Source organism: Daphnia pulicaria, chromosome 6 (genome assembly GCF_021234035.1).
Source record: "Daphnia pulicaria isolate SC F1-1A chromosome 6, SC_F0-13Bv2, whole genome shotgun sequence".
NCBI classification, from domain to species: domain Eukaryota; kingdom Metazoa; phylum Arthropoda; class Branchiopoda; order Diplostraca; family Daphniidae; genus Daphnia; species Daphnia pulicaria.
The window spans coordinates 10,832,571-10,859,365 of record NC_060918.1 but is presented as its reverse complement, the minus strand read 5'-3'; the positions used below and the strand labels follow the sequence as shown (position 1 = coordinate 10,859,365).

At 39.0% G+C, this 26,795-nt stretch overlaps 5 protein-coding genes across 14 annotated transcripts in view; 1 reads left to right on the top strand and 4 right to left on the bottom strand.

Moving 5' to 3' along the window:
• LOC124343144 (peroxisome biogenesis factor 1-like) overlaps positions 1 to 12,480 on the bottom strand; it is a 95,274-nt gene extending 82,794 nt beyond the window's left edge. For all 9 annotated transcript variants that reach the window (XM_046796318.1, XM_046796320.1, XM_046796325.1 and 6 more), the window contains exons 1-19: positions 12,345 to 12,480; positions 12,049 to 12,282; positions 11,952 to 11,992; positions 11,820 to 11,893; positions 11,207 to 11,754; positions 10,825 to 11,141; positions 10,647 to 10,765; positions 10,462 to 10,569; positions 10,236 to 10,398; positions 9,999 to 10,161; positions 9,775 to 9,937; positions 9,518 to 9,702; positions 9,304 to 9,438; positions 9,172 to 9,236; positions 9,018 to 9,077; positions 7,942 to 8,131; positions 7,631 to 7,793; positions 6,866 to 6,977; positions 6,516 to 6,690 (exon numbers count right to left, since the gene is read on the bottom strand). In XM_046796318.1, coding sequence (XP_046652274.1) covers positions 6,609 to 6,690; positions 6,866 to 6,977; positions 7,631 to 7,793; positions 7,942 to 8,131; positions 9,018 to 9,077; positions 9,172 to 9,236; positions 9,304 to 9,438; positions 9,518 to 9,702; positions 9,775 to 9,937; positions 9,999 to 10,161; positions 10,236 to 10,398; positions 10,462 to 10,569; positions 10,647 to 10,765; positions 10,825 to 11,141; positions 11,207 to 11,754; positions 11,820 to 11,893; positions 11,952 to 11,992; positions 12,049 to 12,282; positions 12,345 to 12,428 — 3,006 coding nt within the window. In that variant the 5' untranslated portion in view covers positions 12,429 to 12,480 and the 3' untranslated portion in view covers positions 6,516 to 6,608. The remainder of the gene's footprint in view (positions 1 to 6,515; positions 6,691 to 6,865; positions 6,978 to 7,630; positions 7,794 to 7,941; positions 8,132 to 9,017; positions 9,078 to 9,171; positions 9,237 to 9,303; positions 9,439 to 9,517; positions 9,703 to 9,774; positions 9,938 to 9,998; positions 10,162 to 10,235; positions 10,399 to 10,461; positions 10,570 to 10,646; positions 10,766 to 10,824; positions 11,142 to 11,206; positions 11,755 to 11,819; positions 11,894 to 11,951; positions 11,993 to 12,048; positions 12,283 to 12,344) is intronic.
• Positions 12,481 to 12,737: 257 nt separating this feature from the next.
• Positions 12,738 to 15,348, top strand: LOC124343215 (golgin subfamily B member 1-like). The gene is made up of 10 exons (XM_046796455.1): positions 12,738 to 12,996; positions 13,070 to 13,187; positions 13,252 to 13,460; positions 13,534 to 13,570; positions 13,653 to 13,799; positions 13,870 to 14,221; positions 14,314 to 14,408; positions 14,481 to 14,518; positions 14,586 to 14,799; positions 14,868 to 15,348. The coding sequence occupies exons 1-10, from the start codon at positions 12,846 to 12,848 to the stop codon at positions 15,199 to 15,201; spliced, it is 1,695 nt and encodes a 564-aa protein (XP_046652411.1). The 5' UTR covers positions 12,738 to 12,845; the 3' UTR covers positions 15,202 to 15,348.
• A 30-nt stretch (positions 15,349 to 15,378) lies between these two features.
• Positions 15,379 to 16,193, bottom strand: LOC124343351. The gene is made up of 2 exons (XM_046796681.1): positions 16,040 to 16,193; positions 15,379 to 15,971 (listed from the first exon to the last, which is right to left on the bottom strand). The coding sequence occupies exons 1-2, from the start codon at positions 16,073 to 16,075 to the stop codon at positions 15,477 to 15,479; spliced, it is 531 nt and encodes a 176-aa protein (XP_046652637.1). The 5' UTR covers positions 16,076 to 16,193; the 3' UTR covers positions 15,379 to 15,476.
• A 500-nt stretch (positions 16,194 to 16,693) lies between these two features.
• LOC124343212 (receptor-type tyrosine-protein phosphatase beta-like) lies at positions 16,694 to 19,264 on the bottom strand. Its single transcript, XM_046796451.1, has 10 exons — positions 19,134 to 19,264; positions 18,912 to 19,048; positions 18,427 to 18,847; positions 17,951 to 18,327; positions 17,799 to 17,875; positions 17,591 to 17,728; positions 17,393 to 17,518; positions 17,166 to 17,323; positions 16,967 to 17,102; positions 16,694 to 16,897 (listed from the first exon to the last, which is right to left on the bottom strand). The coding sequence occupies exons 1-10, from the start codon at positions 19,238 to 19,240 to the stop codon at positions 16,826 to 16,828; spliced, it is 1,749 nt and encodes a 582-aa protein (XP_046652407.1). The 5' UTR covers positions 19,241 to 19,264; the 3' UTR covers positions 16,694 to 16,825.
• Positions 19,265 to 22,531: 3,267 nt separating this feature from the next.
• Positions 22,532 to 26,754, bottom strand: LOC124343163. Of its 2 annotated transcripts, none has more exons than XM_046796357.1 (16): positions 26,350 to 26,754; positions 26,188 to 26,277; positions 26,021 to 26,123; positions 25,430 to 25,945; positions 25,057 to 25,338; positions 24,851 to 24,987; positions 24,626 to 24,785; positions 24,468 to 24,567; positions 23,903 to 24,168; positions 23,742 to 23,818; positions 23,541 to 23,675; positions 23,346 to 23,471; positions 23,116 to 23,282; positions 22,919 to 23,054; positions 22,766 to 22,850; positions 22,532 to 22,694 (listed from the first exon to the last, which is right to left on the bottom strand). In XM_046796357.1, the coding sequence occupies exons 1-16, from the start codon at positions 26,428 to 26,430 to the stop codon at positions 22,645 to 22,647; spliced, it is 2,511 nt and encodes an 836-aa protein (XP_046652313.1). In that variant the 5' UTR covers positions 26,431 to 26,754; the 3' UTR covers positions 22,532 to 22,644. The 2 variants fall into 2 exon arrangements, with proteins under 2 accessions (XP_046652313.1, XP_046652311.1); XM_046796355.1 differs by having other exon boundaries at positions 26,021 to 26,126; positions 26,350 to 26,753.
• Between the last annotated feature and the right edge of the window lie 41 nt (positions 26,755 to 26,795).

Sequence of the window (26,795 nt, the reverse complement as noted above, 5' to 3'; positions counted from 1 at the left end):
TTGCCATCTTTTTTTTTTTTTAATTCCACACTACTTCATGAAGTTCAAACACAATTAAAAACTAGTCAAAGGCTCCCCTCCCGCAGTACTTAAGACACGTAAATAATAATAATAAAAGACAGAAGACCCTGGACCACCAACAGGGGGTGGTGGGCTGATTCTTTATCTACCGTTTGTCGTGCCCTATTGTCAACGCGACGGAAGACTTTTTTTTATCAGCTCTGAAAAATAAAAAAGACTGAATAGAAACTAAAGAGGGAAAAAAGGACAAAGTAGTTGGAGCGCGGCGCTTTTGCGTCATCAAAAGGACACCGCCAAACTACTAACACACACACACACAACTGCCGCGCTCCCGACGCCGTGTCTCTTTTGTCTCTCCCCACCCCACCCTTCGTGATATCGTTCGCCTTTTTTTTCCAGTTTTGAGTTTTGAAGAGCACATACACTGCCGTATGTGGATACCATATACCACTGCATACACACACACACACACACACTCAGAAAAAGCGCGAGAGTTAAAAGAACGAATCACAAGGAAGCAAAATAACGGGCGGTCTCGTTTCATCTGCCCGCTATTCTATTTAATAGATTTTCTTCTTCACTTTGCCGTCTTTTCTTTTTCCCTTCCGACACTTTGCCTGAACAGTGTCGGTGCTCTATCATCGTCACATCATCACAGGCCTGATTGTTGTGTGCATCGCCCGACCGAAAAACAAAACAAAAAACAAAGGCAATTCAACGATATTACATTGTGACGTCATCAAAACGAGAAAAAGGAGAAAACCCGTTGCGCCATCGTCTTTTTACTGTTTAAGTGCTCCCCCGCCCTAGGTTCTAGAAATATTTAACAATTTATGATCTGCGAGATCTGAAAGAACAAAACAGTTTTTGAATTAATACCGATAGGTGTGATATTGCAACACGGCTACTAATTTACGTCCGCTCTCCAAGTCTTAGCACAAATGCGTCAAGGTTATATAAGGCACGTGTCGGGAAATTCACAGGTGCGCCAGCTCGACGACACACTTACCCCAATCCGTAATTTCGATTTAATCTACGCGTCTGCAAACAACAGACTGGATCCAACAGATGCACTGCAGCAAATTGACACCGTAAGTACACACGCGAATTGTTGATTCAACAAATTTCTGGTTACACATACATCGAACGCAATCCGTTCATAGGTGACAAGGACGGAGAGAGAGAAGAACATTTCATTCACACTCAGCGACTATTACATTCAAAGGCCTGAAATGCAAGGGAAACACATGTTTTTCCCACCTTCTCCATTCGTTAATGGGACGGCCGTGTTAGTCGTCTATCGGCTGCCGAGCTCTTGTATAATATTCTGCATTAGCAGACATTACAATAAAGAGGTCGACACCGACGTACGTACAATAGTTGTTTTAAATAAAGGTTTACAGGCACAGCGAGGTACGACTAAATGATTTTCTTCAAGTTGGCGACGGCCAGAGATTTCAATGACTTGGCGCAACTCCTGTACCTTGTACCTTGTACCTTTTTTTCAAGTAAACGAAAATCACGTCAGACAGAATACCACAAGAGGCTAAAGATGAAAGATCAATATTGACCAAGTCCTTTGGGTGATGCAAAAACAGAATGATGTTCCTCAACTTGGAGATGGTTCGACCCATTCAGAAATGGAATATGTCAGGAACATCGACCTCAAAGAATGTTAGTACGAATCAAAACGGATGTCTCCAGTCCGTCCGCTATTTTTTTCCCCCCTTTCAACTTCAAATAGAAAATTGCAACAAAAGATGAGGCTAAAAACACAGATTTAAAAAAATAGAGAAAGGCTTTGGAGTTTGGACGACGAAATCGCTGACTTTGGGAGTTTCAACCATTTCCTTCGTTTTTTTACGTCTTTCTATTCGGCCGACCCGCCTTCAAAGTTTGAACGATTGGACACAATTGCGGTAAGCTAACACAGACAGTGGGGGCATAGAACGCTGGACAATTCCAGAGTTGTCAATGCATTGTGTCTGTCTGTTTGTGTACGTACAGTATACATATGTATAGAAGCCAACAAAGACCAAGAGAAGAGCTTCTGGCCATTATTGTATTCCTATTGAAAAAAAAAAAAAAAAACTGGACTGTACAGAGCGAGGATGGTCGACGCTGATCCCAGCAACATAGGAGCCACGGTCGCATAACCAAAGATAGCAAAAGAAAATCCTCGTCCTCCCTCCCTTTGAAAAAAAAAAACTAAACTAAAAAAAGAAAAAGAATAAGAGGAAGGACAAGAGTCGAGGACACGAAGCTGCAATCAGATCAGCAATTTGTCGCTGTTGGGCTTCGCCTGAATGCCGTCTTTATTGCACCTATTGTGTGTGTGTGTGCCTGTGTGTTGGTTGCGGAGCTGAAGGTGGGAGGAGGATAACTTTAGGTCGACACACAGAGAAAGACTTTTGTGTGTACCATGACCAGAATGGTGCACTAGTGGTAGTAGTAGGCTATATATATATATACACACACGTCTGGTAAATGGAAGCAGAGCAGAGGCCTTTCACACAGTTCAACGCCGCTCAATCGCTCGCCCCACCGCAGACAAGTAAAGAAAAGAAAAGAGGGGACACAACAGTGGAGGATCCAGAAAAGCGTTGGGATAGAATTTATATACAAGAATAACAACTATACCCACTATAGAGTCGAGCCTTATAGATTATACAGAATGTAACCCCACTGTCACACCCAAACACAATTTAACAGCCAGACAGAAAAAAACGGGAGAGGGGAAAAAAAGGAGAGAGAGAGAGAGAGAGAGAGAGAGAATGGGTAGGTCATCAAAAGAGTCGACTTGTGTCAGTCGGTGGTAGCAACAACAAGATCCACTATGTCCACATACCTTGATCCACTGTTTATGCAACGACGCTGGATTGACCACCCACCCGCCCCTATCGTTTGGCTGGAAAACAAACATCAAAACGAAAGCGTCCGTGTGTTTGTGTGCCTTCATTTCCTATAGGCCAGTGCCAACGCTTATTCCCTGCTCCACTTGGCCTATCTGATGAATTTGGTGGTTTCTCTCAAAAAGAAAAGAAAAAATGCCAAAGAAATGACTTCAACATCGGCACCGAAATCTTGGCTATTGTAAACGAATCAATCGATGAATACAACAGGCCGAAGAAGGCTACACAGTAATAATAGTGTACTGTGTTGTGTGTTGTAATCAAATCAATAAGAAAAGCCTAAAAATAGGAGCGATGGTGTTGCGGCCAAGAAAGTTGACGCCGACGTGAGCGCCGCTACAACAAGACCTCCGTGTGTGTATGTGTGTGCGCAGTACTGCACTCATCGGGCCAGTTAGTCGACTATTGTGCGACCAATGAATGGGCTTTCATTGGCAGTCAATTACCTCGCCAACACCAACACGTCGTCGCCATCATCATCTTCTATGCCGCCATACACAGACACCTCCAATGGCCGCACAAAAAGACTGCCAACAAAAGTGAAAGATGGTTTATTCAGAACACCGTCCGGCAGACACGACGCGCATGAAAGGAACGGGGATCGTACACGGGCCTATGCACCAAGGCCGGTATAAAAGAGAGGACTACGCAGTAGTGTGAAAAATGGAGGGGGAAATAGAATCAAAGAGAAGAGGAAATATCGTGACACAGACGCAGAGGCTGTGTGTTTCCGGTCAGACACTAATATGGTTCCCTTTTTTTCCCGCCTAGCAGTTCCGATACTATCCAGTACCACACACAAAAAAAGCCGACGGAACAAGCTAGCGAATGATTGAACTCATATCCCGGGTCCTGGTTTTCTTCTATTTCACAAAAATGGCACTTTACAAATAGAGAAGAAACGATGGCTATTAAGGGGAAGAAGCAAAGTTCACGTCAGCAATACTTGAGACAAGTGTCGGTCATTACCGAAGTGAATCAAAGTTGAGTCTAAATGCCATTCTACCATTTGTCAAACTTGGAGCAATTTACACAAAACTCTGCCTCGACGGGCGAGAATTTCCGAACTTCAATGCCAGTGAAGTGTGGGGGAATACAAGACGGCAATCAACGTTAAAGACACATGGTCCATCGATTCGATTCGTTTTCAAGCTCCGAGAGATAATCGACTGTGTTAAAACAGTTCGGGTGAAAGACATTGACATTTGGGAACACATTTCAAGTCACGACGAGATAGAATGGGATAGTGAGAAAACGACGTGAAAAGAGGGGGGAGAGAGAAAAAGTCAATAGGATCGAGAGGGAGCGATTGTAATTGAATTGTCCGGCAACTGCGGATTTCAATCTTCATGACCCGATAGAAAAAGGGAGACGACGCATCACGATGGTCCTAGCCAACGCCTACCATTTGCTTTCTTTTCATCCGCACGAGTGCCAGCCAGGCCAAGAGGTTTTTTTTTGTTACCCCCCGTCGGGGTAACAAACACACACGCCACACCATCAATTTTGCTAACCGGTTAACACCAAACAGCTCATCTTCTCCTCTTTCCCCCCTTTTTTACTCGTAATCAGAAGCGCCTTTTTCAGAAAACGAGGGAAAAAGAGAAAGAAATATGTCGATGATAGTGGAAAACTCATCTAGTGGTTTACAGGAGCGGAATTGAATGTGATTTTCAATTCGTAGAAAAGGACCAAATGATTGAAAGGAGCGAAAGAACGATGGCTCTAGGTGTTTCAAATCTCGCCCCGTTTTCACGCATGACCTCACATCTCAGAGTCGGCCATTTGTTTAATGGACTATGGGTAAATAGGGATCCAGCGCTTGGTTAGCGTCAACGACACTTGAACGCCTCCATCTAGGTCCCTCCTCAATTCCTCGCGCTCCCAACATTCAACATTGAAGCAGACTCCACTTATCTAAAAAAAAAACCCCAATTTTCAAAAAGTCATCGACGGCTCGTGAATCGTTACATTACAATTGCAGCCGCATTCAACTCTTTCGAGCAGAAGTTGACGTCAATCAACGGGGAAAAGGCGATTGATTCCCAGTTGCCTGGAGCTGATCGAAGGCTTTTGGCGGAGGTGGCGGTGGCGGTGATGGTGGAAACACACGGTTGTTCCGGACCCGAGTCACAAAAAAAGGAAGGCAAAAAAAGGAAAAGGGAAAAGAAAAGAAAACCCCTTGACGGATCAACAAGCGCCGACTTTGTAGAAGAAGAAGAAGAAAAGCGACAAAACAAGGCGGCCAACTGACATAACTAGTTCTGATAGAAAGGGGAGTAAAATGGTTGGTGGGGGGAGAGACCAAACAGCAAACGAGAGAATGAATCAACGAAAAACGGGGAAGAATCAACTGCTATCTTCTCAATCTTCTTATTCTTCTCCTGCTCCTTCCTATTCCTATCGCTAGCTTTTCTCTCCTGTCGCCTACCAGCAGTTCCGGTAGCTGCTGGAGCTGCCGGGCTGCTGGAGTGGCTTTTCATTTCCGGCATGAAGAAGACGACGACGTCGTCGACGGTTGCCTTTCTATGTAAGCAACTGCAACTGAATGGTTGCATCAACAAGAAAAAAAGGAAGAAAAACTAGGAAAACGTTCGAGCACGGCGAGCGTCACAAAGGGGGCAAAGGAAAACAGTATATATATCACGGGGCTATCGTCTCGCATCGGCTGGAATAATAACAATAATAGTAATAATAACGCAACAAAAAGAGGATCGGCTTAGTAGTTCTATTTCTATATTCTATTTGCAGAAGAAAAAGAAGATGCAGGGAGAGAGAGAGAGAGAAAAAACATATAAACGTAGTAGTATCGCCTGTCACAGTCGCAAAAGTGACGGGGAGGAAGCAGAAAGAGAATGAAAACTATCATCTCTTTTATGACACGGTCCTACTGTTTTGTTGATAAACTTTCACAAGAGTTAAAACCCGATCAGAAAAAATAGAAGACCGTCTAAACCTTCTTTTGTTGCCTCTTATTCCAAGTCCGTGTTTAAAACTCAATCCGCCCGACAAATAAAAGGACCAAGAAGAAAGACCCCCAAAAGTCGACGACTTGTGTTGGTTTTGCCCAACGAATCCATGCACTCCGGGAGGGCATCCACCGAGGTTCTAATCTTCTTATTCACCCATTTTCTCTTTTTTTTTAAGAGTCGTTATTAAATCGCTTATCAGTTACCAACTGTCTGCACACATACACACGTACTAGGGAGCGTGCTGGGCGCCCCCCTCGCTCTTCCGCTGGATGTTTCCTTTTTTTTACCCATATATTTATTGTGTATAGACGTTGAATTGAATAACAAGGAGGAATAAAAGGCGAACAAACACCAGCTAGCTCGTCGCGTGTTCTTATTTCATATGACAGCTAGACTACCCCCTCCCCACCCTTTTTTTTCTCCGACTGCCATTCACGGAGAGAGAACGACGGTGCAAGATAAGATCCGCCGGAATTTTTTCCTTTTTTTACTTTATACATATATACATAGACTCCCTCCTTTTTCCTCTCATAATACGAAGATGGAAGGATTTTCTCTTCTGTGGTTTCTTCCGGTAAGGGAGAAAAATAAATAAATAAAGACCACTGACCTTGTGTGAGTGAAGTCGATCCACGTCGCTAGTAGAAGACGAATAATGCAGATTGCCGTCTTCTTCCCCCTCCCGGTCTTCTTTCTTTCCTTTTCATGCCAGGGTGACCCGGGGGACCCGTGCGGGACCTGGCTGCTCGTTGTTATCGCTGTGTCCGGAGTCAAAGTTCTCGTAGCTGCAAGAGTAAAAATCAAGAGAGAGAGTGAGACAGTGAGACAGAGAAAACATTAATCAAAATAGCGTGTCCCGTTCTTGAATTTAATTCCTCTTTTTCTTGTCACTTGGTTATTGGACACAAGATGGGAAATTCAAAATATTATGCGTCGGACAAGTAAATAAATGTGACTTGCATTCGATCGTAGCGCTGCCGCTCCGAAGCCGTGACCGATGGCCGAGTCTCCCGCAGCGCATCCACCAGCAACTGATGAGTGATATGAATTGGAGAAGGTTTGTTGTTGTCGCCTATTGCAAATGCATACAATAAACAGGCATATAGAGAAAATCAGATAAAGAATCGGCAGCATAATCACACAAGAAAAGGGGTCTTTCATTCTTCTCACTCCCCGTACATCCTATACGGTACTAAGAATCGACCGATGAATAAAATAAAATAAAAAAAGGTACGACGGACGAACGGACCTGGCAATTTGTTAACGCTCTTATCGGGCGACATTCTGGACACCCACTAAATATGCGACTATATGTCAAGCCTTCGAGCACGAAGTGTCCCCACAAGCGACGTCGCGCAATTCCACACAAAAAAAAGGCACAAAAGAGACCGAATTCTATGACTCCGAAAGAGCAAACGGGTCACATAAATCTTGATCAAAAAGGTTGGAGGAAGAGAGAGAGAGAGGAGAAAAAAGACTGAAGAATTAAAAACAAGAAAGAAATCCCCTCGTGCATCTTGCTAGGACCCTAGGACCCCGTTGCTGCCGTTTTCCCTGCAGCTTCTCCTCATCAAAACTATTATATTCATAAGATGTTCGTTTAATCGAATTTTTATCCTCTAACAAGAAAAAAAGAAAAAACAAGTCTCGATAAAGCTTTCTTCTAGGCATCATCTTCTTCATAACACAATTGATTCAGTCAGATTGATTGTTTGGGTTCCTTACCTTGAGTCCGCTGATGTACAGCTTTTAACTGGGCAGTGTATAGGACCGCCTGCAGGTCTGCGCCCGAATAATATTCCGTCTCGAACGCAATTTCATCCAATCGGACGTCGTCAAGGAGATGGAGTCTAGAACTGAGCGCCTTCAAGATGTCTAACCTTTCATCCTGGAGAGAAAGAGATACTTACAAATGCATTCAGGCTTTCAAATTCAATTGAAATTGAAATGAAAAAAAAAGGAACACGGCCACACACACAACAAAAGAAATAACAAAAAAGGGATCAGAAAAAAAAAAAAAAAACTTAGTAAAGTACCTTGTCCGGTAGAGGGCAACGGACCGAGACGTCGAAACGGCCAGGACGGAGAAGGGCAGGGTCAATCAAATCGGGTCTAGATGTGGCTGCCAGCACCCATAAACCTGCTTCTTGGCCCTCCACCCCGTCCAATTCTGTGAGCATCTGATTGACAACCCGATCCGTGACACCTGTGCTGTCATGACCCCGCCTGCAAAAACACATAAACATTAAAATAAAAAAATAAAATTCGTTCTTCGAATACCGAGGCGCACACAGACAGACACAAAAAAGAAGCAAAGGAGAGAGACACGGGGATTATTATTTCAGAGAAAGGGACTTTTGAGAGCTCCAAAACAGAATAAGGTTTGTGAGACATCAACAAACAAGGTGCAAGGGGGAAAGAAGAGGAAAAAATATACATTTATACGATAAGTTCCCCCCGTTGTGGCTTTTAAAAATAACACGATAAACGATTGTAAAAATCAGAAAGAAGGAAAAAAGATGTTCCTCTGCGTTTTCTTTTTTTACATCTGATAGCAGAGAGGACCGCTGTGCAGTATGGCAAGGTGTTGGGACACTCAGCAGGCGGCCGATGTTGCATGCATCATCTTACATATGTGAAACTCGCTGTCGGTTAGAGCGGTGTCGATCCACAAAGAGCCACCAAACATACATCTTTGTTAAAGATGGTTCCGAAGCGAAACACAAATAAAACAGCCAAACCCCAAACAGTGGAATCGAATAAGAAAAGAAATACGAAGAAAAAGGATGAGTTCCAAGTGAATGGATGCTTAATGAGCAAGGCTTTGTGGTCGAATAACACACCGCCCCAACGTCACAATGACACCTCCCGATAAAAGCGACGATGAAATATCACCACTGCCTTTGACTTTCACCTATCAAACACCGCGCTCAACCCTTTTGGGTGACGTTTGTTAATTTACTCGATTGGTAGATTCACATTGTAGTACATTGACATCACATGGTCATTGATTATCCAATAGTGTTTAAAGATAGACGCTTCATTTATGAAGAAAAAAGACTCGCATGAAATTCAGATAGGAGAAATTGATTTTAATCAGTGGATACGCTACCTGGGAGCAAGACTGTCGAACTCATCAAAAAATAGGATACAGGGCTTGGCGCTCCTGGCTCTGAAATAGACATTGTACATAGTTAAAATTGTAATTCAATACAACTAAAACACTGATTAAATCTATTACAAGTATTATGCAGTCGCACACTTACCGTCGGAATGTCTCTCGGACGGATTCTTCGCTAGCTCCTATATACTTGGACAGCAATTCCGGGCCCTATAACGAATGCGATATTAAGTATTTGGAAAAGAATTTCTCATAAATTTTGATATTAAGTTTTAACCTTAATACTAATAAAGTTGACTTGGCATTCGGTAGCCACAGCGCGAGCCAACATTGTTTTGCCAGTTCCAGGGGCCCCATAGAGTAGAAGAGCCGATCTCAGTCTAAGGGGGCAATGGGCGAATAACTCTGGATACTAGAATACATTATAACACAAGGTATAGTCGTAACCAGCCTTTGACCAAAAATGGAAAAAGAAAGGAGAGTTTACATACTTGAGTTGGCCATTTGAGGGTTTCTACTATTATCTTTTTCGCATGAGTGAGCCCCCCGACATCACTCCAGGCGATACGGTTGTCAACCGAAGGCTTCAAATCAATGCCATGCAACCCGATCGGAACGTGATCTTCCACAGCAAGTTCGAAGTGTTTGGCTTTCACCAAAATCTCTTTAAGAGAACCTTTAACCAAAAAAGGTGCACTCTTTTTAATTTCCACTAATCAAATAATTAGAAAGACGCAGAAGGTTTTACCTGCTTCAGAAGCAGCGAGATGCGTCGCTTTATCTATTAGATGACGGACATCAGTAGCAACGTATCCATCCATTTTAGAGGTTATAGAAGTGAGGTTGATATCTTCCTCAACATTCAAACCATCAGTTTCCAACAGTTTTCGAACCATTTCTAATCTCATATCCTGCTTAAAACTCAAATGTTAAACCATAGTTTGTATCATTTGTTTCTTACATGACACTTACATTAGTGAGGGGAGGAATTATTAATTCGCATGTAAACAAATGACTCGATTCGTAGTTATAAAGCCTAGGATGCAGTGATTTACCGTTTATGGCTGTAGCAATGATCATTACTTGATTTAGAAATGGAGTGCTCTTAACAAGTTCAATGATCAAAGCTGAAATTCTGAAATTAAAAAAAAAGTCGACACAGCTGTAACGAGATACACATGAGGTATACGTTTTATATGAAAAGCTAACCTCCTGTAATACCATGCTTCTCCGTTGAGTGTTTCATCTTGGTCGTTTTGTGGTGCACTCACTAACAGATCAAGATCATCCAACACCAGCAGTGAAGGTTCCCGATCGATTAGTTGTCGAAACATTACTTCCCAGTCACGTTGAAGTGTTTCTGCTCGCTTACCTATTAATACAGTGTATGCATTATAAAGTTTGATGAAAAGCGGTAGGCAAAAAAAAAAAATACCTTTTAGTGAAGCACAGTCGATAAAAACGGTATGAACATAAAATGGCTGGCTTTCTAATTGGTTGCAAAGATTGCGTGCGATGCTAGTTCTTCCCGATCCTCGTGGTCCTACAAATGTTTTCGTAATAAAAAGAAGTGCTATTCTTAATAAAACTACCTTTAGGTGTTTTAAATTAAATTAATACCCGTCAGAAGCAAATTTCCATGACGGCATCCGGTACAAGAACTGCATAAACTGTTGTTAATAAGTCCCAATCCGCTTTTCAAGAAGTTGGTAGCTTTTTCGAGTAGATTGGTAACTCCTCTAAAATATATGAGTGATCTCTTGAAATAAATTTTTCATACGCTGTTATTAATACATACCCCAATGGAACTTCAGATTTCGCTGTTCTAACGGGATCGTTTTCTAGCAGCTGTAGATACTGAGGCGCATTTTGTATTCGGATGCGTATAACCTTGAGCTTCTCAAGAATCTTGGTTAGAGCCGTTTCGTCAACGCGGCAAAATCTAGGATTGGGGCTTTTTGATTGAATTCCAGTGAATATGCGATTAGTTTTTCCCTTCACGATACAAGGAATGTCCAAATGTTGACCATGGTTAATAACAAGATTCACTTTGTCTTTAGTTACTGACAACATCCACATTTTAACGTCCTTTTCAAGTTCTTTTAAATCATAATCCTGTAAACACAGACAGTTATTATTGAATGTGTTATACCGTAAATTAGCTTTTAAAACCATTATACCTGGACAAATGTGTAAAAGCTGATATTTTCGCATCGGTTAGGGAGATCGTCTGTTTGAACGACTACTTGCACACGCTGCTTCAAGTTTAAATTTAATTGGCGAATAACTATTTCTGAAAGGTAAATGGCGTTGGGATAAATGGGCCAGTTATGACTGCTTCCAACGAAATGGATGTTAAAATATGAAGTGCGTTCGTTATTTTGAATGCTGCCAATACAGTCTTGCGTCTTGTCAAGAGTGGATTCGTGGGTTTTAGACAAAAATGCTTGATAAGGTTGTAAAACAACATTAGCATTGTTTTCAAGTGCTAATTTGTGAAAAGTTTCTTTTTCTTCAACTGGTAGCACTCGCAGTTCTAGAACAGTACTAGCACATTTTTCTGGTGTTTTTGGGAAATGATGGTTCAGAAGATGTGAGAGGATTGACTTCAAAGGAGATATTTGGTTGTCCACCACTGGGCCTACATAGGGTTTAGGTTTAGGAGGGCACACATGGATTTCAGTGTCTGTAGCCAATAATCCAGTAGTTTCCTTAGGATCAAGTTCAACTTTAAGAAAGAAAAATAATTAAAAATTCAATTAAAATGTTTGACAAGTTTTGGTAAGTATTTACTTATTTCTATAGAAAGACTAACAAAATCACTCAGCCATATGGGAACTTTTGCTCCAACCCAAACAACACGAATTCTATTGGAATAAATAAAGAATTGCGTTTAATGTATTACTGAAAATTTTTTTCATATACTTATTCAAGAGCTCAGATTGGATTTGTTCAATGTTCAGCTCCTGTGGAAAATAAGTTTAAATTACATTTTCAACTTAATTTAAACTGTATAAATTACTAGTAATTCCCAATCCTCCTCCAAACATGGCTCCGCTATGACTGAAGATAATATTGGAACATTCTTCGGAAAAATTTCAAATGCTGTTTCCACATCAGTAACCAAACCATTCAATCTGGCAAATTGAGTACCTATCACCACATTTTCATCTCCTGGAAGACCATTTTCACCTATGCAAGTAGCATACACAGGAAGAGCAGAAATATTGGACTGCTGAATTTTTATTGTAACCATCTGCAAGAAGCAACAATGTAATTGTAATATATTCAAAGATCATACTATAAAATGAGGATTACCTGATTGAAGTTGACTCCCCATTTTTGAGGGACTGTAACGAAACACGTTTTTCTAGAATCGGTGGACAAAGTAGCAACCCACATGTTAGGGCCCGCCTAAAAACAATTTCGAACTTTGAACAGACGATCAGCTGTTTGCCTGTTTCGAAAAATATTCGGAAATTATTTCCGACAGCAATGTTGCAATAAAAATAAAAACATCATAAAACGATAGTAAAATTAAACACAAATTAGTTTTACGTGTAAAATATTAATTTAAAAAAAATTGTACTGTTGTGTAATAAACAATAGAGGATTTAATTCTAGTATATTTTTATTCGAAATAAGACAACTTTTTTACTTCGGCGCCAAATATTCAATGTAGGAGAATCAGGAGTTCATCTACTAAAATTTCGTCTGATAAAATTGATAGACATTTACTGTTAAGTATCGGCATTACAACGTTTATCATTAATTGTCCCTCATATCTGAACGGTACTCTGAACGGGTAACAGGATAAGTATGGATAGTGAAATTATTTACGAAGCTTTGGGTGAAGTTTTACCAATAGAGAGGAAAAATGGAAATAAAGAGTCTTTCGACGAAGGTTTTGGTGGTCCAGATGAGGAAAGTTTTTCAACCATGCAACCAGCTTTCAATCTTTCCATGACTGGTAACTGATATGATGACATTTAAGTGTTGTGGGATTTTCATCTGTCATTTTATAAATAATGATAATAATTCAGATGAAGCTGTAGTGGAAAGTATCTTTAATTGCTGTGACAAAGAACAAACTGGATATGTTCGGGCTTCAGTCTTGGTTGAATTCCTCTTGAACTATGCTTCTGAAAGCCATGAAATCAGGTTGAATTTTTGAGTTATTTTATTGATTTCCAGACGTTGAAGTCACTATTTATTTCCTGCGTAGGGAAAAATTTCAGGACATGCTGGTTGCCCTTGATCCTACTGATACGAACCCAGAGGTTACAATTGAAGATTTTCAGTCTGCTCTGAAATTTTGTATCAACAAGTTAACTTCCAAGACTGAAGATTCATCATTTCTGTTCAATATTAGTTCAATTAATAATAACCCTCAATCAACCCAACATCATTCCAAATTATCTTCAAACCATGACAGTAAAACATTAGTTCAATGTTCAGTTATCTCTGGGTGATCTTTCATTATTATATTTTATTTTTTTTTATTTAGCTGACTCTAGGAACTCATCCTCTACAGAATCTCAATGGTTGGCCTACAATTTGAAATAATTTGTCTTGATAACAATAATTAAATTGTTGTTTAATCATTCAATGTTTATTTAATTTTAGTGCTCTAGTTGATGTGAAAGAGCTTCAGTTCCAATTTATCCGTCTTCAAGAACAGAACAATTTGTTACAAGAGCAAATGGATGCAGTAGAAGAAAGCAACATCTCACTTAAATCTGAGAACTCAGTACTGAAAAATAAAATAAATAGGTGAGACTAAGATGAAAGCCTCTTTTGTAAGGTGTCAGTGTATTTCAGCTGAGATTTCTCTTTATATTAGAGTGGAGCTAACAGTAACAGAAATTGGTCAGCAATCTCAGCTCTTGGAAGAAGACAATAACCAACTTCAGAGCCGAGTAAAACAGCTGAAAGAAGATTTCCAAAGGATGACCGTTCAATATGAAGAGTGTCGAAAGGAACTCGACGAAAAAGTCCAAGAATTAGAAACCATGCAAGTTCACCATGTAAAAGGAGAAGAACGCTGCGAACAGTTAGTTGACGCTATTAGACACCTTGAAGAGATAATACGTGTTAAGGAGGAAGAACTGGAAATGAAAGACAAGGAAATTCAGCGTATCTCCCAGGATTTAATGGACCAGCAGTTGCTGTCCGATCCAGTTACTCCTACCGATGTAAGTAAAGTTTAAAAATCCATATTAGATTTCATAACGCGCAATCCGCAAATGCTTAATGGATAACAATTACATCGGTGTTTACCTTGCAGTTTGATCGTCTAAAGGGTCAGGAATTGGGAGAAAACCTTGCGGCTGAATTACAGTCCTCTTTGGGTGACACCCCCTGGAAGAAGCAAATGGGAAGGTAAAGTTTTCAAATTAAATTGGACACAGCCTTTGTTACTATTACTAACTTTGCTGCCATTTGACATAACAGTGTTGCAAAACCTGATTTCATTCATCCAGCTGCGTGGAGTAAGTAAATGTTTCTTATCCTCTCTCTCTTTGGAAATCAACGTAAATATTTGTTTATGTGTTTTAGACGTTATGCTCAATGAACCAGAGTATGAGGATGAGCCCATCAATCGAAGCTCTTTTGGCGATTCCAAAAGCTCATTCAGAATGCTCGGAAATCAAAATGGCAGTCCAGAAAAGGTCATCTGTAACAAAATGAAAACCCATAGCTGTTTGAATAACTTGGAAACACAGGCTTCCAAAGTCCTGCTAAATGATTTCGTTCATTCTACTCCAATAAGGTACTTTTAACTTTGATTATAAAAAAATTGTGAATTTAAACTAACTTAAAAATTGTTATTGCGTAAAGTAAAATTGCGCCAACAGGTCCGATTAACTGGATCGAGAACGAATTTCCCGTCAAAAGCTCAAAGATATCTGATTTGTGGAATTTCGTTAAATATTTTCTTCGAATTTTCTTTCTTGGTGTTCTCTTACTGGCTTTTCTTGCTCTTATCAGCGTGCTTGTGCTATTGCTGCTGCTTTCCTTGTCATCAACAGCTTCCTATGGCTGTGGGGGTTTTTCGAACGACTACCTACAACAAGGTTCTCCATACTACTCAACTTCTTTCGTATCCAAGATATTCGACATGATTAAGCCATACTGCCAGATCGAGTACCATTCCGGTTGTCCTCCCGTTTAAAATCACCTACGTCCTCGTGTGTTCCTAGTCTCAAAACCTCACTGTCAGATTTTGTCTTCGTGATAGTTTTTCTCTTAATCCTATGTAAATCGACTGTTTGAAAAACGTTAATTTCGGCTATATAAAATAAACGAGACAGCTTTATAATATGGTCGTTGTGTGCGCTATTATTCTTACTAGGTTGTAAGTCAAGTATATTGTGAACTATCCCGGTATGCATATTTATAAATGAATCAGACAATTGCAAAAATTTTCTTTAAGTTAGGCATTTGAAATTATGAAGACGCACTAGATAAAACAGGATTTGAAATGTCGAACGGTACAGACTTGGTCGGGGTCGTAGAAGGTTCGAAAGGAATGGTGGGAAATTCGTTGATAGGAAACACAGGAGCGACGAGGAAATCTCTGGATACGAAAACAATTTGTCCCGCCTGACTGGTGGCTGTCTTGGCTCGTTTATGTCCGTGAATCTCTTCCTTCAATTCCTCCAATTTCTGTGCCGTTTTGCTGACAGATCCTGACATTTTGTTCTTAAGAGAGTCTTTAGTCTCCTTAAAATGTTGTTTGGTTGCCAGTAGGACATCTGCAGTCTTGTTAATAGAAAAAACCACCGCGTCCATCAGAAACGTTTTGGTTTCCACCACTTTTTCCACAGTCTGGTTGAACTTTCCCTCTAGATCTTGCTTCAAGTCGGATGACTTCTCTTTGATATCTTTCTTGAGTGGCATGCCATTACAGCAGTTGATTGTCATGAATAGGACTGCCGCAAGCTTCCGGATAAAAATCAATGTGGTTAGAAATTTTGTGGATGGCAAGTCAGTGATAAAATTAAACTTACGACGCAGAGGAATTGGAGAGTTTTGGATGAAACCATGGTGCACGATTGATTGTTAGATGCGGTTCTTACTCGAAGCTGCTTTAGTCGACTGACTAGCTCGAAGCTCGAACGAATGATTTTCTGACTTGATTTCCTTAGAATTTATACCAAAAATTCGAAATAAATGGGCGTTCCACTCAAGACCAAAAGGTTCAATGAAATGACCTTTGGGTTTCCCCCGTTTTCCCTTAATTGTTTTTAAGGTCGCAAAGTAAATAGTTATTGTTATTTGCCCTTTTAAATGCTCATCTTTAGGGATTATTAACAAAAACCTCCTAAAATATCAGGGTCCGGGGTCCCCTTATTCGACTTATAATCTGTTGGCCTTCAGATCGCCTTGCCAAGGTAATAAAGGGTGATTTGGGTTTTACTTGAATGCCAACCAGGTGATTTCCAAGGTATATGAAAAATTAATACTGGAGATAAATCGATAACGCCGCGTTGAAACATTCCAAAACATTAGCCCACGATGCAAAACAACTAACGCGTTCCAGTTAGTCACTTCAATTCCATTTGCCACTTCACCCTGTACTTTTATTCTTGATTTCTTTCGCCCTAATCTGAATTGATACCCATAAGATTTTCGTCACTCGAAATAGTATACGAACGATTAGATTAGATTATGGAATCACTGTATATTACAGCTCACACAGTTTTCAACCAAATTTGTAATAAAGCGAAATAAATATTTTCGCAGATATTATATAACAGATATTTTCGGAGTGTTTTTTTGTGTATCTTTTTTCTTTAGCCTGACTCAGCACTCAGTCTTGTCTTGACATAATGAGCAATGCAGGAGTACAGGAAAACATATTGTGCCTAAAAAAATATTAAAACATTGAGATAAAAATTAGAGGGGTGTAATTGTATAAAAATGTGTGGAATAACCTCTGATTGAACCATGGACAAGCGTAAGCGTCTCAGATGACGAACTGTCCTTGGAATGTCAACTAGATCAGTTATAAGTACTTGCTGGATTAGATAATCAAGAGCTATGAATGTTCCTGTTCTACCAACTCCCGCGCTACAAGATAAGGTGATTATTGCGACTTATGATTGTGTCAACTTATTGCAATTGTAAACAAACCTGCAATGAACAACGATGGGCGAGGATAAATTCAACTGTCTAGCTTGTCTGCGGACGATTTCAATAAATCGGATCAATTCTTCCGGCTGATCAGGCGTCTCAAAATCCGGCCAAGCGGTAAAATGAAACTGTTGGATCTCTCGCTTAAGATCTGGGGCCTAAGTTAAAAAAAAATGCATCTGGAAATCAAGGCTTTCTTTTGTTAATATCGAGTATAAGGATTTTACTTTTGTGACAAGGATATTCCGTATTGTGTAAAATGAGTACGTCGTCTCTTGCAAGAGTTCTAATTGAGTGTCACCACCATAAATCACCAACTCATCTTCGCCTGGCCAGTATTTTTCACACTTTTTCTATTTTAAATATTGACACATCAATGAATGCGAAACTTACACCTGAGAAAAGAAAATGTGTTGAATTCTTACCTTGCCACATTCGTAAAGAGAAGTCACCATAGCGATCAACCTTACATCTTGCTCCAAAATCATTTGCCAGAAATCGACTAAAGTATTATCCTTTGGACCTTGAGCGGCAATGTATTCCTTTTCTTTTTCAGCAAACCCCTAAATATGATGCAGAGATGTTATGTTCGATACATTATTGTGAAATACAAAATCTTATAGCTTATTATACCGGAATGAAAGAAGCGTTGATGTATCCGTCGTTTTGATCGTCTCCAGAATGGGAGAGTAGGACTCGATTAAAATCATCTGTGAAAAATAAATGTTATCTATGAGAATATGAGTTGTAAATTTGACAGCTCTGCTCTAGTCATTATCTCTTACAAGGGTGGGTATTTAAAAATCTGTTCTTCATTTTATTTTCGGGCCGTTCAGCGATGGTGCGCGGCAACCTTTTGGTTTCTTTTTCTGCCAATTTATTGATTAAAAAGAATTCCATTCGAGCTTGTCCAACGTCAAACGAACAAATATCGCGTATGTTCAACGGCCGTTTTGTCATTTGAGGCAAATAATCTAGGTCCATTTCAGCATATTCGCTGGAGCTATTGCGACTATTACAGCTGTTTCGGCTGGCACAGGATATCCTGTTATGGTTAAACGAAGGAAATTTACTATGGTTCATTGACGGCGCTCGGTCTCGGCTTTCAATCGATGTCCGTTTGTTGACATTATGTTCAGACTCCTTTTCCAGAGCATCCATTCTAGTAAAAATAATATTTTAGTCGTTAGTTATTTATACAAGCCGATCAAATTATTTTTAATAATGTAATCAAAGAGTTCGAAATAAATTAAGAACTTACTTTTTCCGCTTTCTACAAAGGAATAATGCGATTGTGATTGCAATCAGCAATAAACCGGCAATCACGCTGATTGGCACAAGAAGCTTCACAGTAGAACAGTCAGCTTGAAAATTCTTTTCTTCGGTTGAATAAAGAGTACTTCCATTCTCAAATACTGTTAGTATAGCAAAAATATATGTTTCGCATGCTTTTACGCCAGCATATTTAAAACTATTTCCGAGATTTGAAATTGGTTTCACAATTGTTGTGTTTGAGAGAGATTTCTTGATCGAAATTTTCCATTGAAGGTCCTTAGTTTTCTGACAGTGTGGATGATCCCAACTGATGACTAGCGTAGCAGGCTCGTCAGGGCTCTCTGGAACTTCGATCGGATCGATTCGAGATCGGATAGTCATGTTATTGACTATACCTCCAGAAAAATCTTAATTCACAAAACAGAATATTCGTTAAAATAAAACAAATGAAGATGTATATGAATATTTTACCCGGAAGCGTAGTAATCTCCTGAGCGAATAAGCCTAAATTAAGTTTATAGGTAGTACATGGCTCGAGTTCTTTATCGAAGCGCCATCGCGTATGACAATAATAATGACATTCTCTACTTGGTATTGCTGGTGCAGAGCTAAAGTAGCCAAAGAAAAATCAGATAAATTTTTATACATAAATATTAACAAACTAACAAATCAAAAAATCATATAATATCTAACCCAATGAAAGATGAGTTTCTATTCCAGTCAACTACTTTTTGAATGGTTAAATTTCCTTGACATTGACGTGGAAGGTTTGTCCATTCTACTTCAAAATTAGAGGGCATATTGCTCTTCGATGAATCAACAATAAAACTGGCAGAACCTTGCATTTCATTTAATTAATTGGCAGGCTAAATTATATCCGTGGTCATACTAGTGAGGAAAAACACATACCGGGAGGAGGGGTGGTAACATTGATAGTATACCCGCTGACATGAATAACATACTTTGTGCATTCCGTAAGGTTTTGATCATATATCCAGCTCACAGTGCAAGTGGTATCATTGCATTGTGTATTTTTGGAGGGCAGGCTTTAAAAAATATACGTCAGCCTAGATTGTAATAGTAGTGTAAAAAATAACTAAATTTAGGCTTACCTAACATTTTCGACCAAATTGTAATTTTTTTTAATTGAAATGATAAAATTTTCCACTTTTTTGCAAGCTGCAGAAATTTCCCATTGTAATTCAATTCTAATAGATGAAAGGCTGGCAACATGTAGATTTTGAATTTCTTCCGCCAAGAAATTTATAATTATGAAATGTCATTGCATGAATATAATGTCACTGTAAGTCAGACGTGTAAGAAAATTGTACCTGGAAGCGTAGTCATTTCGTTTGTGAATGAGCCAAAATCAAGCTTATAGCTAGTACAAGGATCAAGTTTTATATCGAAGCGCCATCGTGTATGGCAATATTTGGAGCTACATTTTCCAGTTATAATGGGTGGTGCAGTGCTAAAATAGCCAAAAAGACATCAAAAATACTTGTTTGTTGTTGTTTACAAACTAACATAAAAATATTAACAGCTAACAAGTCATATTATATCTAACCCAATGAATGATGAGGTTCCAATCAATTCGTCTGGTTTTTGAATGGTTAAATTTCCTTGACACGTACGTGGAAAGTTCTTCCATTCTACTTCAAAATTAGAAGAGTTATTTCTGTTTGATGAGTCAACAATGAAACTGGCAGCACCTTGCATATAAGTTAATAAATTAGCACAGCTTTATTGTAATCTTGGTTATTTTAGTCGATTTTAGTGAACAAATACCAGGAGGAGGTATGGTAACGTAGATAGTAGATCTGCTGACATGGATTACATTTTGTGTGCATTCTGTCAGGGTTTGATCATGTATCCAGCTCAAAGTGCAAGTGGTATCATTGCATTGTGTGTTTTTGGAGGACAGGCTTTAAAAATATACGTAAGAATAGATTGTAATAGTCGTGTAAAAATAACTAAATTCAGGAATAGGCTTACCTAACATTTTCGACCAGCTCGTAATTTTTTTCAATTGACATTATAAAATTTTCCACTTTTTTGCAAGCTGCGGAAATTTCCCATTGTAATTCAAGTCTACTAGATGAAAGCCTGGCAACGCGAAGATTTTGGATATCTCCGCCAAGAAAAGTCATCATTAACATATTGCTCCAATTAGACGCGTCGTATGAATTTTGATTAATATTCGTAATATTCACCTTCTGATTCAAGCGTTTTAATTAAAAACAAATTTGTCTGCATTTTAGATTTTACATCTCCAGAGCGGAAAATGGAGACAGAATAATTCACGCATGGTCTTAGTTCATTATTAAAAACGAGATCATAATTCCTGTTCTGGCAAGATGCAATGTGTCCTTTTCTACTGAAAGTCAGTTTTCGCCGCCGTGTCTTACTGTTATGTGGACTGTTATCTATAACGCACCAGTTTGGTACTGACAAATTTTGTACAATTTGATTCTTTTCATTGTCCTTGATCACCAAACTATAATTGAATTGAGACGAAGAAACTGGACATTTAATTTGCTCCGTTTCCACCCATCCAATACCAATCTGGTTTAAATTTGATACTTCGATCGAAAGGTTGCTCACTGCATTAGAACAAATTAATAACGAAAACATAATTTAGAAACACATTTGTAAATTAACCTCCTTGTAAGGCTAGACATTTGGATAACAAATTTCAGGATGAGATTATTATTGTATTATTGCGCCTTACTTAAATATGTTGTAGGGCTTAATAAAATGGTTTCTCCATTTATGTAGATATTGGAAGTTGTACAAACGACCGTTCTGTTGAGGTTTATTTCGCAGATTTGTTGTTCTTTGCAACCTGCTTTAACCGCATCATCGACTCTTTTACTAATAAAATAAGAAAGTAGAATAAGCTAAGCCTTCCTCGACAACGTACAACATGCAGTTGAGCACGAACAAAAAAAAATAAAATGATAAGAACTACCCATTATTTGCCATTGATGAAATAGGGACTGGGTACATGGATGTCGCATTGCATTCAATTTTCCAGGTCAATTTCACTGGATTGGGTTCATTATTTGTCAGTTCAAATGTCGTTGTGTGTTTTTTAACTTGCACTATAAAGAAAATATTTTAAAATACTGTTCTGCATTTATTTTGCATAATATTATTTAAGCATGAATATCGAAAGGTTTCAGATTTACCAGTGGTGATGTATGCCACATTATTCCTATTACCCAGCGTAAATTTGTAGTTCAAACAGTCTACTTTGGGATAAGGATATGCGCATGTCGTACTAGGTACTCCATTAACTTTGCAGAAATCTTCAATAGTTATTGAAGTTTCATGACCCATTTCGTCATTTCTTGAATTTCAAATGCACAATACTCTTATTAGTGACATAAATTATGTTTGAATTAAATGAAAATAAGATTATAATAATTGCTAACTCGAAAATTGTTAACGTTCTGTTGGGTTTATTCTCTCGTTTTTTATTTTCTTCAATATTCCAGCTGACGAGGATAGTAGATTCGACCAATGCCGCAGCAACATTATTAATTTCTATAAATTTCAGTGTAACCCAAATATCATACAGATACAAAAGAACAATATTCGCGTAATTTCTCTTACTGAAACTTTTGTAGATCTCTGCCGGTAATTTCTCTGGCGTTTTTTGTGATCCTGTGTTTGCGCTAATAACACTAAAGTACTTTAGCGTTAAAACTATTATCGTAGTCTTAAGTATAAGTGGTCGAATAAAACGAATCATTTTCTGAAATTGTGATTATTTATGGCACTGCTATGTCACACTATTAAGTATTAAGTGAACTCGAAGAACTAAAATTCATTTGAGAAAAACCCAACTGAATGTCCGCCTCGTTAGCTGCAGTAAAGTTTGAAACCAAAGGAAGCCTAGAGCAACCACACTGTAACAACTCGCCCAACCACGTCAACTTCCTTTTATTATCTGATTCAAATAGTCAAAGGATATGAAGATTTTAACGTTTCTGTGAAAAAAAAAATTATTTAAAAAAAATGTGACATAAGATAACCAAGGAAACCGCGTTGATAACTGTTTGTTGCTGAAAAAACAAATTCTGAAAACTTAAAATATATGTATTAAAGCTAGTTGTGAAGAATTTTTTTTTTGATAAAATATAATGTACAGAAAATTTCAGATAAATCAATATGTTGCTGCGTCGAGGTCTTCCGGTGCTCACTCTAGTTCGTTCAGCAATGGATTATTTCCATTAGTCAAGAGAGTTGCTGTTATTAAGATAGTAATTAGTCTTTTTAGAAGCGTGAATGCATTTGCTGTGCACTGCAAAGGAAAATACCTGCATCGCTCGGATGCCCTACAGCAGCGAAGAGTCTAGTGTTTACGAAATGAGACATACATCGATAGATGTATTCGTATTGCTCCTGGAATAAGGTGACGTAAATGTGATTGAGTCGTAACTTCGTGTACAGTTAAAGTAGAAACATTCTACCTCGCTTTGGACCATATTTAAACGGCACTCTCTCATCCGTAAAATAGTAGAGAAGATATCAATTTCTTTCTCTACCCGAGCCTCCTGCATCAACCAGTCGACAGCGATAAAAGTTCCAGTTCGACCAACACCAGCGCTTTAATATAATTGAGGTTGAAAAATGAATTGAATGTTAATGCCGTATTTTTAGAAACTACCTGCAATGTACGACAATGGGTTGAAGGGAACTGGATGCTTGCGAAGTCTCATTTACCAGGATTCGAACAACTTCAATAAATCGAATCAGAATTTCAGGATTATTTGGGACACCAAAATCGGGCCATCCTTTTAAGTAGGCTTGTTTCACCGTTCGAGATTTTCCATTCTGTAAATACGTGTTATCACATTATTTCCTACAGTAATCAGATTGATGGTGAGAGTCACTTACTCGTTCCACTTTGAAACTGCGGAGAGTGTAGCTTTCAAAATCCGTTTCATTTAACTGGGAAACGGAAAGACTTTCGAAAGTGAGCGGGTTTGCTGCGTCCTCTGGCCAGTACCGATCGCATTTTGGCTGCTCAAAATAAATAACTTAAAAAAATGTGCAAAATAAACAAATTTTGTTAAGTGTAAAATTACTTACCTTTCCTCTTTCTTCAAGGCTTGTTACCATAATGATAATATGAACATTCTGTTCCCACACCATTCTCCAGAAGTCTTCGATTGTGCAGATTTTTGGTCCTTGTGTGGCGATGTACTCCCTTGGATCGTTGAAACCCTAGGTCGATGAGTCATTATTAAATGCATAATTGATTTGTAGCGTTATTATCACTCATTCTGATACCATGATGTACGAAGCATTGATGTAGTTGGAATTAGTCGAGTCTGGTAACAAACTTAGGGAGACGCAATTGTGCTCGTCTTATAAAGAAACAAATAAACAAATTTACTAATGAAATCATCAACAGTAAATAATAATAATTTTTTAAAAAGGCCTGTTATTACAAGGCAAGATGTTGACGTAGCGATTTTTTATCGTGTTTTCTTGCAGAAGGGCTATTGGACTGTCCTTGGGACGACGGGCGTCAGCGATGATAACCAAATCTTCGAATTCCATTTCCAAGAGGTGGCCAGCCGATGAGCAGAGACGCTGAGTGACGGCATTCAGATTGCGTAGCTTTATGGGATGTGAGCGACGCCGACCCATGTTTCCGAAGAAAGATGATTTCAAGCGCACAGATTGATTGTCACCATTCGACCTTCTGCGATGTCTGTTAAACCAAGAAATTAAAACGCAAAAATAAGAAAACTGGAAAAGGAATCGCCTAAACAGTTCCGAAAAGTGAAATCTATTTTTGTTTCTTACGTTTCACTAAATCAACGTTTTTCTCACAAAAGAATACCCTTCCCTCTAGTCCCCAGAAGTACCACGCCCCTTTAAATAATTAAAAAAAAAGTTTTAACCTCTTTTTTTTTCTTTTGTTCTCCATTATTCCATTCTTGTTCCCTATTTTGTATCCGTAAGTTTGCTGTAATTCTTAATTCACTAAGTTAAATTATCGAATATTACCTTGTAAACCATGGTAGGACGCAGTATAGAGAAACGCCAAGAAGAAGCAGAACAAGAATAGAGGATAATACGATGAGTCCCACGGTAACTGTGTCGTACTCTGTCAAGGTGTCATAGAATTAAGTGACGCACATTCGGAATTGTTAAAGCTCTTTTACCGCTGGGAGTAGACCCGCTAGCGTACGGAGAGTATTTGCGTGTGCCTTGATGATCTGTAAATTCGATTCGCACGTTGTACTGTGTCGCAGGTCGCAAATGACAAAACATTTTTTCTTTTTGTTTATCATTGGTTAGGATCGACGAATCTTGTTCCTCCTCCTAATTATCACCACACATACACAATCATCGAGTCAATGGATTATTTAAGATTTTACGAAAATTACCGAAGGAGGCTCCAAAAGAATCCGTAAAGAGGCACAGCCGACAATATAACGGTAATTGTCATTTTGCGACCAGCTAACAATAAGACATGTTTTGTTGATAGCTTGCGCATTGACGGCCATGGCAGTCATATCTAAATCTTAAAAATAACCGACATAAAATCTATATATATTCCACAATAAAGTTACATTTCTAGTTGTCACCATACCTTGGTTTTCCGTCCTGTTGGCGTGACGAATCGGCTGATCAGAAATTGTTTTATGGCTACCATCAATAACGATGCTCCAAACAGAAATGGAGTAATTTGTGCATAACTCGGCCGGATGTTCAATACGGCTATCTTCTGTTGTTTCGCTGATATTGCCAACTCGATCGACAAATAAATTATAGCGATATTTCAGGCTGCAAGTCATATTCTTGTAAGGTGATTCCCAATGGATCACTATCTTTTTATCGATTGCATTGTACGACGATTCAATCTTGGATGGCCCTGAAATTTGACAGATCCAATTCGTTTCATCAAAACAATGTTCAACTGAAACATTAGATATGTATGTAGATCTAGTTAATTTCTAACCAACATTTTATGAGAGGTTTGAGTTTAGTCCTTCCGATTGGGTGATCTTTGCCGGGGTGCGCAAAGAGAAGCAGATCGTACGATAAGCAAGACCGGATTTTAAATACTAAATCTTCGTGCCGACTGTTATCATTGCAGGAAACACGGTAATCAATCAGTGATTCCTTCTCTAGTTTCACTTGATGATGTCTCGAGTTGTTATGCCAAGAACAACTGCTACGAATAATTATTGACTCATTTTCCGATTCCCTTGACACAAGCAGCTTCCAATTAACTGGTCGCGTAGCATTTACGTTACTTTCCTCAGACCACAACACCATGATATAGTCTAAACTATCCTCGTCGGTTTGCCATACTGCGGTAAAATTTAATTCATGATTCTGAGGTGGCAAAGTCGTTCCGGTAGAAGTTGTGGTGCTGATGAGAGAAGATGTGCTAATCGAAGTGGAAGACGTGCTGATTGTAGAATTTTTCGCATTTCTTTCGGTACTAGTTTGCGCGTCATTAATATTGGCAGCATCTTTCGAATTGTAAAAGGAAAACATTAGAGTTACTGAAACATTAATAAATGCATAGCTTATAAATCCAATATTACCATTAACAGACGTCAGTTTATCCTCGTCAGCTGTTAATTCATCCTCTGGACTATTAGTGCTCGTGGGCAACTGGCTGGAAAAATTCAAAGTTAAGGTGCTGACCTTCTAAATTGAACAGGGTAAACAAAATAAAGATAAAACAATTGAGATCTGTACCAATAAATACCGTAAAACTTGTGGTAGGAGGATCTGAAGGGTCAATAGATTCTGGGGTAATAGATTCTTCATTTTGAAGTATCACTAGACTATTGTTTGGCTGAATGGAAACAAATTGGATTATTTATACAGCTGAAACTGACTTTTTAATCGCAAAATATGTTCACGTTACGGGGGTATCGATAGGTGTCCCATAGGCGATGGCTGAAAGATAAGCAGTGATGATGGCTACCAAAACACTGTGGCAGGCCATTAGATGAAAAGAGTTTGTTGACTAGAATCACGTGCTATCTCTGAGAACACATGCACACAAAACCTGTCACTGCTTTCGTTAGAGAATCGAATGAAATCAGCACAGGGGCGAAGAAGTAGGAGTGGTACAGCACGTGCTTCTTTTGGCGCCCACCACTTTTGTGTAACATTAGCCAATCACTCTGCGGCAGACAAAAGAGTATATCCTACCTTTTATGAAATTTCCGCTTTTGATTACAAGCCAAAAAAGTGATGTGTGTAATACGAACAGCAAGGGAGCCACAATCATAGCGTATGGTGTGCACATCAAGTAAACCAAAAACTTCCGCACCCGACGCTTAGTTCGCTCCTTATCGCCCCAGCCGA

Excerpts from the sequence above, each read along its gene's own strand:
- LOC124343215 (XM_046796455.1), top strand. The coding sequence starts at position 12,846 with ATGGATAGTGAAATTATTTACGAAGCTTTGGGTGAAGTTTTACCAATA. Across the intron at positions 12,997-13,069 it reads TTTCAATCTTTCCATGACTG|ATGAAGCTGTAGTGGAAAGT; the intron begins GTAACTGATATG and ends ATAATAATTCAG. Across the intron at positions 13,461-13,533 it reads ATTATCTTCAAACCATGACA|CTGACTCTAGGAACTCATCC; the intron begins GTAAAACATTAG and ends TTTTTTATTTAG.
- LOC124343351 (XM_046796681.1), bottom strand. The coding sequence starts at position 16,075 with ATGGTTTCATCCAAAACTCTCCAATTCCTCTGCGTC. Across the intron at positions 15,972-16,039 it reads CTCTCCAATTCCTCTGCGTC|CTTGCGGCAGTCCTATTCAT; the intron begins GTAAGTTTAATT and ends TTTATCCGGAAG.
- LOC124343212 (XM_046796451.1), bottom strand. The coding sequence starts at position 19,240 with ATGCCCTCTAATTTTGAAGTAGAATGGACAAACCTTCCACGTCAATGT. Across the intron at positions 17,729-17,798 it reads TCAACGCTTCTTTCATTCCG|GGGTTTGCTGAAAAAGAAAA; the intron begins GTATAATAAGCT and ends CATCATATTTAG. Across the intron at positions 17,324-17,392 it reads GGAATATCCTTGTCACAAAA|GCCCCAGATCTTAAGCGAGA; the intron begins GTAAAATCCTTA and ends TTTTTAACTTAG.
- LOC124343163 (XM_046796355.1), bottom strand. The coding sequence starts at position 26,430 with ATGGCCTGCCACAGTGTTTTGGTAGCCATCATCACTGCTTATCTTTCA. Across the intron at positions 24,988-25,056 it reads CAACAGGACGGAAAACCAAG|ATTTAGATATGACTGCCATG; the intron begins GTATGGTGACAA and ends GTTATTTTTAAG. Across the intron at positions 22,851-22,918 it reads TAAATATGGTCCAAAGCGAG|GAGCAATACGAATACATCTA; the intron begins GTAGAATGTTTC and ends ACCTTATTCCAG.